This window comes from Tenrec ecaudatus, chromosome 9 (genome assembly GCF_050624435.1).
Source record: "Tenrec ecaudatus isolate mTenEca1 chromosome 9, mTenEca1.hap1, whole genome shotgun sequence".
Lineage (NCBI taxonomy): Eukaryota > Metazoa > Chordata > Mammalia > Afrosoricida > Tenrecidae > Tenrec > Tenrec ecaudatus.
The window spans coordinates 47,812,330-47,830,414 of record NC_134538.1 but is presented as its reverse complement, the minus strand read 5'-3'; the positions used below and the strand labels follow the sequence as shown (position 1 = coordinate 47,830,414).

Here is an 18,085-nt window from a genome sequence, read left to right as displayed (position 1 = left end):
TTGGCCCAGTGGCTGTGAGCACAGGTCCAGACGTAACCAGGGCAAGGATGTCCTAGCACCAGGCAGTCTTGCTCTGTGGTACACAGACAGGACCCCGGCACCGAACAGTAACAAGGCCGTCGCACTGGCAGGCAGACCCGCGACTGAAGATGCACAGAGCGGAAGAGGAGAGCAACTCAATGTGGTGGCCTCCAAAGTGAACTGCCCATGCGCACCAAGACGCCTCTGAGAGCTCAGAGAACCTAGGATTGAGGAAACCCTTTGGCAGCCACGTAGCCAGTACGAGACTGGTCTTCTGAATTTTATAGAAAACCTGAACATCTCGGTCACCAAAGGGCAAACAAGCCAATTTTTAAAAAGGGGCAAGGGACATAAACAGAAAGTCCACTAAAAAAGGCACTTAGGTCACCAGCAAACACACGAGCACATATGTGCAATCATTAACCATTAGAGAGCTCTCACCTCACCCCAGCGCCAAGAGCAAAGCGTAATAAGGAAGCATCTGCTAGGGAGGGCGTGGAGGCTGGAACTTTAAGAGGTGCTGGCAGGGTGGTAAGATGGTGCCAGCACTGTGAAAAAGGATCTGGTACTGCTTTCAAATGTTGGAAATAGAGATAGCATACGATACCTTATACTCACGATTAGGTATATATCCTAAAGAAATAAGAACGGAGTGGGACACAACTAGATCTCTACAGGCACTTCATACAACTCTCAAAAAATAAAGTTAAAATATAATGAAACCAGGGAGAGGGGGCATTAGAACTGATTGTAATAATGTATATCCAACTCTTTTTTTTTTAATTTTAACAATTTATTGGGGCTCATACAATTCTTTTCACAGTTCATATATATACATACATCAATTGTATAAAGCACATCTGTACAGTCTTTGCCCTAATCATTTTTTTCTCTTTTCTTCTTTTACATTTTATTAGGGACTCATACAACTCTTACCACAATCCATACATATACATACATCAATTGTATAAAGCACATCCATACATTCCCTGCCCCAATCATTCTCAAGGCATTTGCTCTCCACTTAAGCCCCTTGCATCAGGTCCTCTTTTTTTTCCCCTCCTCCCTCCCCACTCCCCCGTCCCTCATGAGCCCTTGGTAATTTATAGATTGTTATTTTGTCATATCTTGCCCTATCCGGAGTCTCCCTTCCCCCCCCTTCTCTGCCGTCCATCTCCCAGGGAGGAGGTCACATGTGGATCCTTGTAATCAGTTCCCCCTTTCCAACCCACTCACCCTCCACTCTCCCAGCATCGTCCCTCGCACCCTTGGTCCTGATATCCAACTCTTTTTAAAAGCAACTTAACTACGGAAATGTATGGCATTATATGTGAATTATATTAATGGGAGTATTGTATCAAGAAACCTACTTGGAAAACATTCAAACTTGAGCACGAATGGAGGAGGAAGCGTTTTTGCTGCGGGGCACGGAGCTGGCGCTCATGGTGACAGAACAGTTTGGTCAAGGATCTCCAAAATGGTTGCACACCGGGACGCGTAGAATCGATGGCACTGAATTCTACACGCAGACGTTGTTGAACTGGAGCTACATCTACGGGGAAACTTTCCCTGAACTTTCTGAAGCCCCGCGTTGGGCGCCCATGCTCACTGCAGCATATTCACAGCGACAAAGCAGTGGAACGGTGTCCGTCAACAGATCAACGGCACACACCCACAATGCGGCGTCACGCGACCTTAGAGAACAATGAGGGATCCGCATAACACTTACAGTACGAGTCAGCCTGAAAAACATGCTATGCTAGGTAAGTATAACTATTGGGTGAGACTACTATTATTATAGAAAGTCAAGAAAAGGTTTACAAGTAGCAAAACAAAAAACAAAAACCCAAAACTTTACAGTTACCAATGATGAGAAGGGAGGGAAATTACAAGATGATAGACGTGTTAATTTTGGTGACGGGAAAGGTAATATATACTAAAAACTACTAAAGAAAATCAAAACATGGAGAAGTGCACAGAGTTATAAACAACAAATGCAAACACCATTATCAACACAATCCTGCATTATCAGTAATAACAAACGCCACGCTATAAGTAGCTACATAGGCAGATAAGCGAGGTGAACAGGTATCAGGTGAAAGGGACTCGATTCACAGCCATGTATAGGCTTGGCGGATACTATTTCTACACACATAGCTGTAGGGGCTGTAAACACATCCGTGTGTATACCAGAGCAAACAGGGGCAAAGGCATGTCAATTCCTTAGCCATCGCCAAACACTTTGAGGGACTGCATCGCTGGACCCGCAGGCTTGGGACCACAGTCAAGGCAAATTGGCATAATGCAACTCACGAAGACAATGTTCCTCATCCTACTTTGGTGAGTAATGACGAGGGTCTTAATGACGAGGGTCTTGTGAGCTGCCACCTAAGCCTGTGAGCTCCCCATCCTAAGGAAAGAAAATCAAAGACGGTGGATACCGTGACACACTGGGCAAATGGACCGTGCAAACCTCAAGCCCCGTGACCCTGAGACCAGAGCCACTAGGTAGTGTCCAATTGCCACTATTGATTGCTCTGAACGCGGCCACACTAGAGAGTCCTGGAGAGAGTGGGAGAAAAACACAGAACAAAATTCAAAATCATAAAAAAGACTGGCTGACTCTTACGGCTCAGTTTTTATCCAAAAAAAGAGACAAGCCTATAAACCAAACCAAAACAAAAAGTACCTCACGCCATGGAGTCGATCTGCCTCATATGGAACACACGGGACAGAGTAGAATTACCCCTGTGGGGTTCTGGGGGGCTGTAAATTTGTATGGGAGCAGTCTCAGCTTTCTCCATGGAACTGGTGTTGGTTTCGAACAGCTGACCTTGTGGTGATCCCAACAGGCAAACCACCAGTCCACCAGGGCTCCTCCGGCAGGCCTTCATGGTAAACACCACCACCAGGGAGGGAGGTGCTCCTTGGAGCAAGCAAGCCCACTCTGTGAAAGGGTAGCATGTGCTTAGGGATAAACCTCAGGAGACAGATAGGGATAAGAAAGGATGAATGGAAATGACAAACAGGAACGAATGTACTGAATTGTCACAAAACAAAATGTGTGTGAATCGTTGAATGGAAAACCAATTTGTTCTATAAAGGCGCACTCAAGTCACTATAGGTTAAAACCGAAGACCAGCAACAACCCTATAGTGACAAAATATCACACTTTCATGGACTCCAGACTTGCTGGAGCCACCAAGGGTAGAGGGACTCTTGAAACTACTGCCCTGAGATAATCTTAGACTGCAAACCAAAAACATCCCCTCAAGTCTTCTCAATACCAAACAAAAGCTTAACTAGTGAAAAATGCCTCCCCTGAGCACTTTTCTCCTTGAAGATCTCTATGAGATCAAAGTGACAACACTTGACAAAAGTAGACAGAAACCGAGTGGCCGGGGAGTTTGTATTAAGGGGAGGGCCACTCGGAGCGGACGGTGAGAACGCCATCGACTTGCTTGTGAAGAAACGGTGTGTTGCCGCGGATTCACAACAGTGTGAGACACACTTCGACTGCAATCCATGGGACTCAGTGACAAGTGTTCTTTTTGGCTGATTATTTTTTTAAATAATGAAATGATTTGCAAAACAGGTTGTTGAATAAAAAAGGAAACCTATGACTGAATGATTGAACTATTATATGATATGTAAATTACTTGCCAATAAAGCTGGTGGGAAAATACTGCAAAGAACAACATGTACATACAATAATGAACGAATATAAAATCTGGTGAAACTGAATAAGGTATACAGTATAGTTAGCAATACTGTACCATTGTTAGTTTTTTTAAATTTTGAAGTTGTATTGTAATTGTATAAGGTCTTTCCTATTTGGAAAACTGGGTGAAGAGTACATGACACTGTTTGTACTATTTTTCACCTTCCTGTATGTCTAGACCTACTGCAAAATAAAAAGCTAGAAGTATGTATCAAGAAAAAGAAAACAAAAGAAAACAAAATCCTTACAATTGGCCCAATAGGGACATCAGTGTGAATGGTGACAAGGTCTAAGTTGTCCAGGATTCCTCTTGCTTGGATCCACAACCAAAGCTTATGGAATGAATTACTGAATTGTGTGATGTGCTAATTATAGTTCAATAAATCTAATGTTTAAAAATATTTTAAATAAAAAATATCGAAAAGGAAACCTCTGATCTGAGGGTTATACTCTGCTGTTATCTGTGTAAAAATAAGACTGTGAGCCCACGTGGAAGAAGCACACCAGCCTGTGCGATCGCGAGGTGTCGAAGGAATGAGGGAGGTATCAGGCATCAAAGAACAAAAAATCCACTCATTGTAAATGAGGGGGAGTGCAGATTGGGGACCCAAGACCCATCTGTAGGCAACTGGACATCCCCTTACAGGGAGGAGATGAACCAGTCAGGGTGTAGTATAGCAACGATGAAACATACAACTTTCCTCTAGTTCCTAAATGCTTCCTCCCCCGCTCCCCCCACTATCATGATTCCAATTCTACCTTACAAATCTGGCTAGACCAGCGGATGTACACTGGTACAGACAGGAACTGGAAACATCAGGAATCCAGGACAGATGATCCCTTCAGGACCAGTGAGAGTGGTGACATCAGGAAGGTGGAGGGAGAGTGAGGTAGAAAGGGGGAACCGATTACAAGGATCTACATATAACCTCCTCCCTGGGGGATGGACAACAGAAAAGTGGGTGAAGGTGAAGGGAGATGTCGGACAGTGTAAGATATGACAAAATAATAATAATTTATAAATTATCAAGGGTTCTGAATGAGCGGGGAGCAGGGAGGGAGGGGGGAAATGAGGAGCTGATGCCAGGGGCTTAAGTGCAGAGCAAATGTTTTGAGAATGATGAGAGTAACAAATGTACAAATGTGCTTGACACAATGGATGAATGTATGGATTGTGATAAGAATTGTATGAGTCCCAATAAAATGATTTTAAAAAGTAAGAAGAATGTGTGTGTCCTTGTGTCATGAACAACATTAGAAACCCAGACAAATGCCTGGTGCCTTGAGGGAGGAACTAGGTGGCTTGGGGGTCAGGGATGGAAGCCAGACTTGCTCTTTACCATAGACTCTTCTGTCCTGTTGAAGTTTGCTCTCTTCAAGTGTTATCTGTTCCAAGCGGTTTGAAAATAACTAGTCATGCCGACTTGGTATTTACCAGGGGCCATTCTGAAGCTGAAATGCTAAGTCTGGAAGTTGGGAAAAAGACGGGAAGGCAGCATAGTTGCTTCTGTGTGTTGGGACTGTGGACATCTTATTCATTCTCTGTTTCTGCACTCCTCGTTTGTACCTATGGCTTCTCCCATGGGAGGACACTTCTCAATGGCCAGGGCAAAGGCTGAGGAGGACTCCTGGGTGCGAGGTGCCTGTGGAACACCCAAGTGCCACGTTGGGGGAGCATCTGGCTAAGAGGAGCCGAAGCTCAAGGGAGGGGCCTGCGTCGGGCGTGGGCTGGGGACTCTCGTGCACAGATGCACAAGTTGAGGCCATGAGTCGAGAGTCACCGAGGGGATTGCCGGGCTAAGAAGAACACCGGCTCAGGACAGAGCCATGCGGTCGGCATCACTGACGGAGGAGGAGGAAGGGAGAGAGCCCCGTGGAGGAGACAGGGAAATGGCCAGGGAGGACGGAGGCTGTCCAGGAGAGGGGTGAGGCAGACACTGAGGGGCGAAGGTTCAGAAATGGATGGTGGCCAGCGATGTCCAGTGGGTTCGGGGGTGAGGTAGGTAAGGACAGAGACAAACCTTGCTCCTGCTGTGGTGGATGGTTGGACCCCCACTCTTAGTAACCCTGTGCTCCACAGGATGAAATTCTTCCCAGCGCTGCCCCAGCTTCACAGGTGGGTCTGAGTCCATGACTGCAGGACTGGGACAGTCCATCTCCCACGCGGGACTCCTCCATACCATGTGCACAGTCCCCGGGACGAGGTCTCGCCAGCCTCACTCCTAATGTGGGTCTGGCTGTCCTTCGTGCCTGGCGGTCCTGTGTGTCCTTCTGGCCGGCCATGGCATCCTCGGGGTCCTTCACCGGCACCAGCCCAGCACATCAATACTTCTGCAGTCTCCGGGCATCATGCAGCTCCAACCTGCATATGAGGTGGGCCCGGGGACCTTGGCAGTGCAGGGGTCCCGGGTGGCCTGGATGAGCAGCAGTGTCAAAGGAGGGTATGAGGTCCACCGTTGGTGGACCAAAGAGGGAGTGAGGCACGAGGGTGTAGTGTAGATATCATTTTTTAAGAGTGTAGCTGTGTGAGAGGAAGAAAGCCAATGGCTAAAGAGGAGAGTGGGGTTGAGGAAGAGTTGTTTTGTTTCCTTAAGGAAAACCTGGACAACCAGGCTTAGGCGCTAGGTCAGCGGTTCTCAACCTGTGGGTCGCGACCCCTTTGGGTCTCCCCTTTCTTTTATCTCTCAGAAGAGATTGATTTAAGAAACATCATACACTCATCTTGTCTCATTCACACAACAAAGACAACCCATTCCCTAACAGGATGACAGCCCCGGGCATAGATTCACAACGCCTTTTCTGGGGGACATAATTCAGTCCATAACCCAGACTCTCTGGGGGGTTTCCCTTTTCTCTTCCAGGAAGACACTGAGGCGCACGGCGGTTTGTGTCTGGACTTGCTCCACACTATGTCTCCGCCGCCCGCCCACGTCACTGCAGTTGGGGTGTCGCCTGACAGCGAGCCCAGGAATGGCTCGAGAAACCTTTCCCCCCTCGTGACTCCCTGCTGTCTGTGCTGGAAGCACCCACGCCCTTGCGGTGACATCATTCTGCTCTCCCCGGGATCACGTACTGTCTAGACGGCATGCCCAGTTTATCACCCCAGGCCCTGCGGGCAGCCTGGCACCGCTGCAGAGGCAGCCCCAAGCCAGGGAGACAGGGACTGGGGCAGCGGGACCCACCTGCAGCGTTGAGACTTGATCCAGGCAGCAACCAAGAAGCCTTGCCAACCTGTGAGGGGGTATTTTATGGCAGGAGAGCTGTGTTTTGGATTAAGAGGTGACTGTGGTAGTGTAGTGGTTATGCATTGGGCTGTGAGCCGCCTGGTTGGCGGTTCAAAACCACCAGTGGCTTGTCGGGAGAAACACTTGGCTTTCTACTCTCATAAACAGTTCCAAAAAGAGGAGCTGATAGTAAAGGCTCAAGGAAAAAGAAAATGTTTTGGAAATGTTGATAGCAACATAAGTACAATTATGCTTAATACCACTGAGTGATGGATTGTCATAAGGAAACAAGCAAGCAGTCCCCGTGTCGGAGACTCACAGTGGGTCACTGTAAGTTGTCACTGACTCGATGGCAGTGAGCTTGCTTTTTTGGTTTGGTTCCGGAGAGGAGTCCCTGGGGGAGGGGCATGCAGATGGCTTAACGGGCCCAGCTGCTAGTTGAAAGGTTAGAGGTGCCTGCGAAGAAAGACTTGACAATGAACTGAAAACCCAGTCACGGGAAGCCCTGTGCGGCACAGTTCCACTGCGCTCCCCATGGGGTCACCGTGAAGCAGCTGCCCCTCAGGACAGAAAATGAATGGAAGAGAAGAAAAACGACTCCTGGTTTCCCAGGCGGGGGCACGTAATGCTAAAGAAAGTCCCCCAGAGCCCACCTGTCCTCCCAGGTCAGAGACCCCCATGGGGCCTGCAGAGAGGGCAGGCAAGGAGCAGGGCAGACAGCTCACACGCTGCAGGGGCTGCCGGGAAGCGAGCAGTCAGGCGATTCTACTCTGTGCCAGGCACCCAACGTACCCCAATCCATCAGTCCTCATAGCAACCGAGGGAGGAAGGGGAGGAGGGAGGAAGAGGGGGCCACCGCATCACGGATGGGCGCTTGAAGGCTGTGGCATGTCCCAGGCCTGTCCCTTCCACCAAGGACAAGCAACAGCAGCAAGTTGCCCACTGAGCCAACTCTGCTTCGTGGCAGCCCCATGCCAGAGGATGCCTGGGCTCCCCAGAGCCAGGGGCCGGCTTCTCGAACGTAGACCAGCAGGAAGTTCTGCTGAAGCTGCTCAATGGCTTCCATCCCAGCCTTTTGGTTGGCTGCCAAACACACGAATCATTCACACTATCCAGGGACTCCTGCCCAAGTCACGCACCGAGAACCAGGCACGGCTGAGTCCCGACAGGTTGCCAAGGCTCTCCCATGGGCCCCGGCTTTGTCTGGAGGGCCAGCGTTAGAGGTTCCTTTGTCAGTTTTAGGGGCTCCCCGGAGAGAGCAGTCCCCATGCCCTGACTGGTGTGTTACAGGGACTTAGAGCAGGTGGTCCTGCAGGTGCTGAGCCTTACTCACAACACAAAGAAAGAGGAAGCCCCGCTCCTCTGGGCCAGGCCGTCCCAAAAACGTGGCCCCGGGGGCCAGCAGCTCTGGCTGAGGCCTTGTCAGCAGGTCAGGGGTGGTGCTGGAGCACCAGGCCTTTCTGGACGCCGTGGCCTGTGATCTCAGCCCCACACTCAAGAACCGCTCATTGAGAGTGCCGACCACGGCCTCTGATTCAGTCTGGCGCTGAATGCAGGACGCCACCCCCTCTCCTTGTGGGGAGCTGAGCCAGGGCTCTGCCTGACATGGCGTTATACTTGAGGCTGATTTCCAGAAAATTCCCATTCCCGCCTCTCCCAGGCCCAAGTCCTGCCTTCCCTGCTTCCAGCCCCCGCCACAAACACTGAGAACTAGAGGAAGCCTCAGCAATGCTACGTCGACTCCACCCCCAGGCACGAAAAGCAGAGTTGTCACTCGAGGTCGGGACACACCGGGGGTGGGGGGTGGGGGGGGGAGGGGGCTCTTGCTGTTCTCTGGACATGCCACCTGACTTCCGGTCCATCCCTGCACCCAGAAAGACCTCAGCACTCTGCTCCCTTGTCCCCACCTCTTTGAAGGAGCCGTGTTCTCGTCAGCTCTCTCCTGCTTCCCCTGTCCCACCTGTCCCCTCTCAGCCATCCCACCCAAGCCTCCACTCACTTCCCAGCCCCTCCCCTAAAAACCACGCTCACTAAGGTTACTCCGGGATGCCTCACCCCCCAAACCCGCCACAAACAAACCAAAAATCTGTTGCTGTGGAGCAGAGACGGGGAACATCCGGCCCTCGGGCCATGTACGGCCCCATGAACTCACCCAAATCCGCTGCCATCACACCCCTCACCAGAGAGAGACTTGCCGGGATTCCGTGAGGGTTGAGAGAATGAAGTGCTTGCCAGTGTGGCCCACGAAGGACCTTATAGCTACCCTAATGGCCCTGGCAGACAAAAGGTTCCCACGCCTGCTTGGAAGAAGTACGGCCAGAGAGCTTGGAGGCAAGGGTGGCAAGGCATTGCCTCCCGTACTTTGAACACGCTGTCAGGAGAGACCGGTCCCTGGGGAAGGACAGCACGCTTGGTCACGTGGAGGGGCCGCGAGCAAGAGGAAGGCCCACAATCAGATGGCTTCACACAGCGGCTGCAGCATGGGCTCAAATGTAAGCACAACTGTGCAGATGGGCAGGGCGGGCAGTGTGCCATCCGTCCTGCTGTGCCGAGGCTCCCTACAGCCAGGACGGACTGGGGGTAGAGGGGTGGAACCCCGAACAGCAACGTGAAGCCCCGGGGTAGAGACCACTCCACGTGCCACAGAGCAGAGCGCTCCCTAGGGCTTTCCTGGGAGCAGACCACCAGGTCTGCCTTCTCCAGGCACCAGGTCTGCCTTCTGGCTAGTAGCCAAGCCACCCAGGTCCACCAGGAACCATTAAGGTAACCAGTGACCCCTAATTACCAGACCCAATGGAGCCCTCAGTTCTTCTCTGACTTGGTCTTTTTTGTGCGTGTGCAAAATCTGAGGCTGTCGACCACCGAGGTTTCAGAGAGCAGAAACCTGGACATCGTAGGAAGATGAGCCCTTTCCCTTCCGCCTGGGGCGCCTGGCCGGGTCAGTCCGAGCCCTGTTGCTGGCTGGTCAGTGGGTGTGTCCCTCAGCAGTCAGCGTGATTTGCCTGCAGATGCCCCCAGGTCAACCAGACCCAGGAAAGGGGGTTTGGGGGTGCTTGCACATGGGGTGGAAAGTAGCTAGACTGGAGTCAAGGTACGTGACTAACCAATGTGCCTAGTCAGGAGGTGGCCAGCCAGCACGTCACCTTGTACTCTAGGCCCAGCGTTTGCTGAGGCAGAAGAGGCCCCAGGCAGAGCCTGGACATCCCAGAGAAGGGATCAGCTGGACTGGCAGCAGTGGGGATTCGAAAAGCGGAGCTTGGAGAAGTCTCCCCTGAGTCTAGGCTTTAGACGGGATCAAAATCACTCATCCAAAGAACGGAAAGACCCCCCAACCCTGCCCCTGAGGCACCCTGTCAAACCTCAGCCCCTTCGTTTGGACCAGCGTTTCCCAAAGTGGGTCATCCCGACCCCTAGAGGGTGTGGAATGATCCCGGGGATTGCAAAGCAGTACCCACAGTCTATCCTGGATTATGGGTTGTGGCGCAAGCGCTCTGAATTCCCAGGGAGGGTTGAGTCTTTTGTTTTTTTCTGAAAAGGGGACTGTGGGCCCATCAGTTTAGGAACCCGTGCTTTCGACAGCAAGTCCCAAGCTTGGAGAGCGTGTGTGGCACGTGTGTGCAGTACGTGGGTCTGTGCATGAGTCGGAGTGGGTGTGAGTTATGTGTCTCTGTGTGTACCCAGGGTCTGTGCATGTGTGAGAGTGTGTGTGGTGTGTCTGTATGTGTGTGGTATGTATATCTGTATGCGTGTGTGTGAGTGTATGATACGTGCATTTGTGCAAGAGAGAGGGGACAGGAGGGATGTGCAGGAAGTTCTGTGATTGTGAGTCCATGAGAAAGGACGTTCACAGCCTTGGAGTATTTGGCTGGCGCCTCCCTCATGGGCCTGACATTCTACAAGGCCGCCATTGGCAGGTACACTGACCGGGAATTTCTCCAGAGGACAGGGCCTCCCAGAGGCCAGGAATGTGACAGGGAAAGGCTGGTTAATAATACATCACGCTGCTTATTATGTCTCTCCTCACGGCTCTTGATTCTCACAGTGCTCTGCCGGGACCATGACGTGTTTAACATACTGTTGTCCTGAGGGAGGTGACTGGTCTCTATGGATAAGCACAAGGCTGCGGGCCTGAGCAGCAGGCTCAGCTCTAGCTCTGCTTCGACTCACTACGTGACTGTGATGGTGGTCTGGTCACTGCTTCTCTCAGGGGCTTGGCTGGGCACGGAGGGGCAATCTCTGGGTGGCACGATGGATAACACGCCTGTCTGCTAACTGAAAGGTGGGACGTCTGAGTGGACTCAGAGGTGCCTCAGAAGAAAGGCCTGGTGATCTGTTTCCAAAGGAAACCCACCGTTGAAGCCAACTCAGACACACATGGGGTCACCATGAGTAAGAATTGAGCCTGTGGCGACTGATGAACTAGTAAGACGCTGCTGCCCACGACGCTGAGTGGACACAAGACGTCACCCTGGGCCAGATCCTCAATGCTGTCCCCTTGAAGCCGCCCTGCTTGCTTATGAACAACTGTGAAAGGAGCAGCCCCTGACTGCCCCCAAGGACATGGTGTCAGGGGCCTCTGAGGGATGGACAGAGGCTGCTCTTTTGACACAGACTGGCCTTCGAGAAACATGGTGGGCAAATCTGTTCAGGGACAGGAAGATTCCTGAGCGGGTAGGTTCCTAGCCTGGTCCTTGGCGGGATGTCACGGTTAGCATCTCGTGCAAGGAGGCACGTCCCCCAGAGTGTCTGGGGACACGAGTTAGGAGGGGGCACACGGGTCAGGAGTCCTGGCCTACCTCCACACCAAGTGCAAGACCAGGCCTAGGGCTCAGGCTGAGACCAAACACCCCAGCTGTTCTGGGAATGAGAAAAAGCAGAAACCCAGGAGTCTGCACATGGGGCTCCTGCCCAGCTGCTCCCTGGGGCTGGAGTCTAGAACGTGCAGGGCTTGTAGCACACCGACACTGGCAGAACTGGGCCAGCGAACCAGGGAACGGGCCCTCAGCCAGCCTGTGGAACTGGGGCTTCGGCCGGGCGTGAGCCATGGGGTGCGCAGAGGACACGCGCGCTCTAGCTCTGACTAGACCAGCACATACGTGCTTGGGCAGTTTCACGGGAGGAAGCAGGAATCTAACCACAGCGCCACCTGGAACCCTGGAGCCTGCCGGCACACGGGGCCACCAGGCCCAGGCTGATCTGCTCTGATTTAGGGTCGGGGGTGGGGGAGTCTCCACCATTACACAGTAAGAACGTGGAGGTAGAAGAGTGCCTTCATTCGCCCTACAATATTCTGGGCACAAAGGTTATTTGTTGGTAATGAAGGCAAAGGAAGACATGGAGAGAACCCCAAATTAAAGGCATCGAGGTAAATACTATTAGAGATACATAGTAACAGCTGCAACAACAACAGCAATCTACGGGCAGATACCTATGAGAGGGCTTCGCAACGTCTGTGAAAAAATAGAATTAGAAGAGCATGGGGGTGGGGGCAGGGACTGGGAAGAGCATGGAATTTTTTCACAGTTTGATAAAGGATGTTCCTATTTGTGTATTTTCCTATGCTGCCAATGTATCCATGAACACAGCAGAGAATACAGGGGGCAAGATTATGGGAACTTCTTAGTCATAACCAAAGACCGTAAGGGATGCGTCCCTAGCCGCGGGGGCTCAGGATGGGACCGTAGTTTGGAGAGACCACGGTCAACGGGCATAGCGTAGTGCACAGGAGAAGGGTCGCCTCCTGCTTTGGTGAGTAACAAGTAGCATATGGAGGGCTTCTGAGATGCCAGCCCGGGCAAGACTCTTGGTCTCTGCTCATGTAGAGGAAAGCTGAGTGAAGAACGTCAAAGACACACGGGAATAATTATGCCAAAGGACTAATGGGCCATGCAGACACCAGTCTCCGTGACCCGAGACCGGAAGAAGTAGATGGTGCCTGACTACCACCACCACCGACGGCTCTAAAGGGATCACACGAAAAGATGCTGGAAAAGATGGGAGAAAATGTGGAACAAAGCTCAAAAATCATAAAAAGATCAGGCTGGCTGGTTGAACAGAGTCTGGAGGGACCTTCAAAGCTGGACCTTGGTCACCCTTCTGGCCTGGAACAGAAATTTACCCCCATGGGTCTATTTCACAGCCCCAAGCAGTCTGTACACACACTTTAGAATGACCAACCATTTGAGATTCAAAAGCCAGCATTTGTCCAAAGACTAAGTCTTAGAAGGGTTAGGAAGGGAGGAGGAAGGAGTAGAGACGGGAAAACACAGGGAACCAGTGGGCTCAGTGCCATTAAGTTGGGGGATTGCCAACAGTGACATGCGCTACCACGTGTATGAATTGTTGGATGGAAAACGGAGGCTCTGTATGATTACTTGGACTCACCAGGGCAGACTTCCTGGAGGAGGTGGCCTGTCAGGAGGAGCCCGGTAAGAAGATGACCTAAGGGTTTCTGGGAACTATCCCTGTGGGCCTCAAGTCCCTGCCCCATGCTAGGCAGCCCTATTCCTGTCCTCAGCCCTCTAGCAATGATATCATGGCAGCAGGGGAGGAGGATGGGTTTTAAAGAGAAAGAACACAGAAATATCTTACTTTGGCACACTTTACAAAACCAGAACACTAGGCAAACACACTGCTGGGGCCCACCCAGGGCTCTGAGGCCTAAGCTGTTTCAGCTTCCCCAGAATGGCCTCTCCCCCAGGAATCCTCCCTCTCTCCCCAGGTCCAGCACTGTGCACGCCACGCTCAGCCCTAGCCCGGCCCAGCTCGCTTAGACTCCCCGCTTGCTGGAGGCAGCTGGGCAGCAGCTGCTAAAGGCCTCTTGGGCCAAGAGTCAAACTGACCTGAAAGGCGAAGACGTCCTTGACCAGGGCCTCCCCGAACACAAAGCTGGAGCCAGCCACGGTGTAGCTCAGGAAGATCTGGAAGGAGAAAACAAAACAACACGCGTGGATACAGCGAGGAAGGGAACAGGGAGGAGCTGAAGAAATTGTCTGCCCCCCCTCCTGATGCCAAAGCTGCACACCCTCCTGATGCCAAAGCTGCACACCCTCCTGATGCCAAAGCTGCACGCCCTCCTGGCCCCAAGGATGCCCAGGGCCTTTATCAGGGGCTGATGCCCAGGGCCTAGCAATGTGTCTTAAGGTCCCACTGTGGGTCCTTGCTCCCTCTGAGACATTCCCCCGAAATCCTAATGAAATACACTGAGCGGAGCCTTGTCAGGGTAGCAAGGATGAGACAGCTGAGGAGGCCAGACTATGAGACCAGGCAGACCGTCCAAAGTGGTGCCTGGATTGCCGGCTCAGCCCCTCAACACCAGTGACTGACCTTGTCCCCATGGTGGCGCTAGAATCATGCTTCCACAGGACCCCTGCGACTGGAGACTACGCCAGTTCCCTCAAGCCTCAGGGTGTCCATCTATAAAGCAGGACAAGCCCCTGGGCATGCAGCGCCTCCTGTTGCCCCTCGCACAGTCCCCCACCCCCCTGAGAAGACATAGAAACACAAGATGCTAAGAGAGAGCTGAAGGTGCCCTGGGGGCCCAGTGGTTAGCCATTCGGAGGATAACCAAAGAGTGGGCACTTAGAAGGGCCTGCTGGAAAGACGTGACAGTCTGCTTCCATAGCGGAGCCTGGGCAGTCCTGTGGGGCACGGCTACAGGTCCGCTGACTTGCTGGCAATGGGTTCAGGGATGTTTTCTCTTTTCAAGAGGGAGGTTAGAGTAGGCTTGACCTGTGGGACTGTGCTAAGGCCCGATGAGGGCCACATCCTGCAGTGTGCCCGGGAATCCTGAGGCCCTCCCTGTTCTAGGATTCTCTTCCACCTCGGACAGACGACAGCACCTGAAAGAGCTGGTCCCCGGGCCCCTGTTGTCTGCCTAGTCTGGGCCCCAGTACACCCCTCCTCCTTGTCCCCACCCCTCTCCATGACCTCCCCCACCACTGAGTGGCTTCCCTTCCATTCCCTGGCCTGCAGGGGCCCCAGATACACACCTGGATCTGGTCACCCAGCCACTGGAATGCGACAAATCCTGGTTCTGTTCTGATGACAAAGAGTCCAAGTACAAACTGCAGCCCCAGGCCCCAGGACACTGCTCTCCAAGACACCTGCCGCGGACAGAAAGCTCAGCTCCTCAGGACGGAATCACAGAAACGGGGTGGGGTGAGGGTCTCAGGCCCTATCTATATAGAGAGTGGAGCTGAACCCAGCCTGCACTCTGGGGCTGCTGCCTGACCCTCCTTGGGGTCCAGAATAGACCACGATTTTAGCAGTCATGGGCCTGGACCATGGGCAAGGCCTATGCAAGGGCTGATGTGAACCTGGGCCAGGCTTTGGCATGCCAAGGCTCTTGGTCCCTCTAGTCACCCTTGATGGAAGGAGCTGGAGGTCTGGGTGGAGGCCTGGGACTCTTGCTTCAGGACTGGGACTCCAACTTGCCCAGGGCCCAGCAGGGGCACTGGTCCCATCTGCCTAGACCTTCCTCTCACTCCTCCCGACCCTCAAACACGCCCACCTCCCTTTCAAGGACCCATCCCAGCAGGAGAGGGCTGGACACAGAGGACTGCTGTTCCCAGTCAGCACTTAATGACACCTCACAGTGATGGCTCGGAGCCAGCCAGCAGAGGTGTGCAGGGAACTAACTAGAAGGCTTGGCCTGAGGGAAGGTATTTGCTTGGGGGTCAAATGCCAATGATCTCAAGCAGAGGAGAGAGTCTGAGGAGGGGAGGGAGAGGGAAGGAGGGAGAGGAGGACACAGCAGGGAGGAGGGAGGAGAGAAGGTCTGAAGCCCTCTCTAAAGAGGGGTGGAGATGTTGACCACATCCAAACGCCCTGGAGGGCGTGTGGGAACAGCGGAGATTCTGCATCTGCTGGTCTGGGGCTGATTCTGAGAACCCCTTGCGACTGCTGACAGCGCGGGCAGTGGTGAAGCGCTCGGTCACTAAGGAACAAGAGCGTGGCTTGAAGCCCCCAGCCCCTCCACGGGCGAAAAGACTGGGCAGTCTGCAGCCTAGAAACCCCCCGGGGGCAGGGGGGGTGTTTGTCAGTTCTGCTGTGCGCTGTAAGGTTGACAGATGTCAGCCTCAACTCCAGGGCATCCGGCACAGGAGCCACCATTAGGAAAGCCTTGACTTCTAGTCGAAGGAGGGGCTCCTGAGCCCTCCAGCCTGAGGACACATTTCCGAGGCAACAAGTGTGGAACCCTGAGGGTGGCAGCCAGCCAAGCCGCAGGCTGGGAGTTTAAGGGCTTCTGGGGCCTGCCTTGGGCTACAGTCGCCTACGTGGAGCTGGACCTAGCTGAGCCCTTGGTGCTCTCAGCAGAGGCCTGTCCCAATACCCACAGGCTCTCCCCATCCCAAAGAAGCACCTGCCCCAACCCGAGCCCAGAGGGCCCCCCCTCCCCAGCAGGAAGGCCCTGCACTGTCTTCCAGTCTGGGTCTCTCAAGCCAACACTCACTGCACGGTGATGCTTGGAGCAGGCAAAGAGGAGGAGCAGGAACACGCAGACCCCGGCAAAGGACACCAGCTGCTCAGGCCGCCGGGCGGTGTCCAGAATCAGCCACAGGATCAGGCCCAGCAAAGCAAGGAGGGCTAGAAGCCTGCAGAGGAGAGACAGGGAGCTGTCACCCTGAGCATATACACACCCATACACACCAGCACCCAAAGCCCTGGGGACAGGTGCTCCGGGCTGGCAGGGAGGGAGAGAGACCCGCACAGTAGAGAGAGCAGCAGCTAGAGGGTCTATCGAGCTGCATGGTCCTGGGTGTCCCTGAGTCAGTCTCCCCTTGAGTTAAAAGGGGCCAGGGAGCCCGTTTCCTCAAGGTCACTGACAGGGCGCAAACCAAGGATGTGTGCATGAGCTCAGCCTGGTGCCAAGCACAGGGGAAGGGTCCAGCAAGTAGCAATGGCGCTCTGAGCTGCCAGGCTGAGGCAGACTGTGGGGTGAGGGGCGCAGCACTCTGAGCCCAGGCTCTGCTGCCCCGCCGGCCAGAGGCCATGGCCGTGGTCTAGACCAGGCACAGCAGACTAGCTGTGGCCCGCACGCCCTGTGTGGCTCTGAACTAAAATGGACATTCACTCAGATAATGGGGATTTCATTTGCTCGTTCCCTTCCCCGGGGGGCAGTCTGAAGCGTGCGGGCACTGGCAGGGGCATCCGGTGGATATGGCTACTGGGTAGCAGTCGTGACGGCGAAGGCTCACCGAGCGCTCCGGGTGCGCTCTGTACAAGGTCGGGTTCTTGACATGCATTCTCCTGTGGAGTCCACAGAGCTCCCTGAGCTACACCCTGCTACTGTCCTCATCTCAGAAATGAGGCACAGAGGTGACAGGACTTGCCCAAGGCCACCCACTGAGACAGTGGGGAGGGCAGATTTTTATCCCAGACACTGGCTGCGAAGTCTGTCTGTTAACTCCAGCCCTCCCCAGGCCCCAGCCACCCAGGCCAGGAGCGGTGGCCCCACGTGGCCCCGTACAGAATCAGGAAAGGCGCGGTCCAGCATTCTCTCTTTGTGGGCTCCCCAAGCCCCAGGCTTCTGTCACCCTGGTTCCCTGGACACGATGTTTGTCTTGGTTTTGTGACCTCCAACCTGGACATCTGTGGATTCCCTTATTTTTCTTGAAGTTGACTCACTTTTGAAAAATGTAAACACAGTTTGGGGTTTCGTTTGTTTGCTCTGAGCAACTCTGGGTTTCAAGTGTGAGATGTTTTGACAACTGGGTCTGACTAGCAACTGTCAACACAATGGAGGCAGTGACCATGCCCTTGAACCTCTCCTCGCTTCCTCCCTTGCTCCAGCTCCTCCTAGGCAAGAACAGATAGGCAGGGTTTTGATGGAGGGTGGGGTGGGCGGCAGTTTGGCCATTGGACTACTTTGCATTTTCTAGAATTGTATATAAATGGAACCAAACATTGCCCACTCTTGTTTTAATCTGACTTCTTACACTTAATTATGTTGCGATTTGGCCACATTGCTGAGCGCAGGAGTGCCCAAACTCGCCGTCTGTGTGTCTCTGCCGACTCGTAGTGCCCTTGTAGGACAGGTGGCACTGCCCGGGGAGTTTCTGCTTCCAGGAGGAGAGAGCCCCATCTTCCTCCCTCAGAGCAGCCAGTGATTTTCAAC

General features: G+C 53.3%; 1 protein-coding gene across 2 annotated transcripts in view; it reads right to left on the bottom strand.

Annotated features, from left to right (window-relative positions):
- Nucleotides 1-18,085, bottom strand: part of SLC28A1 (solute carrier family 28 member 1) — a 57,799-nt gene that overhangs the window by 25,087 nt on the left and 14,627 nt on the right. For both annotated transcript variants that reach the window (XM_075558037.1, XM_075558038.1), the window contains exons 5-7: nucleotides 16,421-16,562; nucleotides 14,958-15,071; nucleotides 13,809-13,886 (exon numbers count right to left, since the gene is read on the bottom strand). In XM_075558037.1, coding sequence (XP_075414152.1) covers nucleotides 13,809-13,886; nucleotides 14,958-15,071; nucleotides 16,421-16,562 — 334 coding nt within the window. The remainder of the gene's footprint in view (nucleotides 1-13,808; nucleotides 13,887-14,957; nucleotides 15,072-16,420; nucleotides 16,563-18,085) is intronic.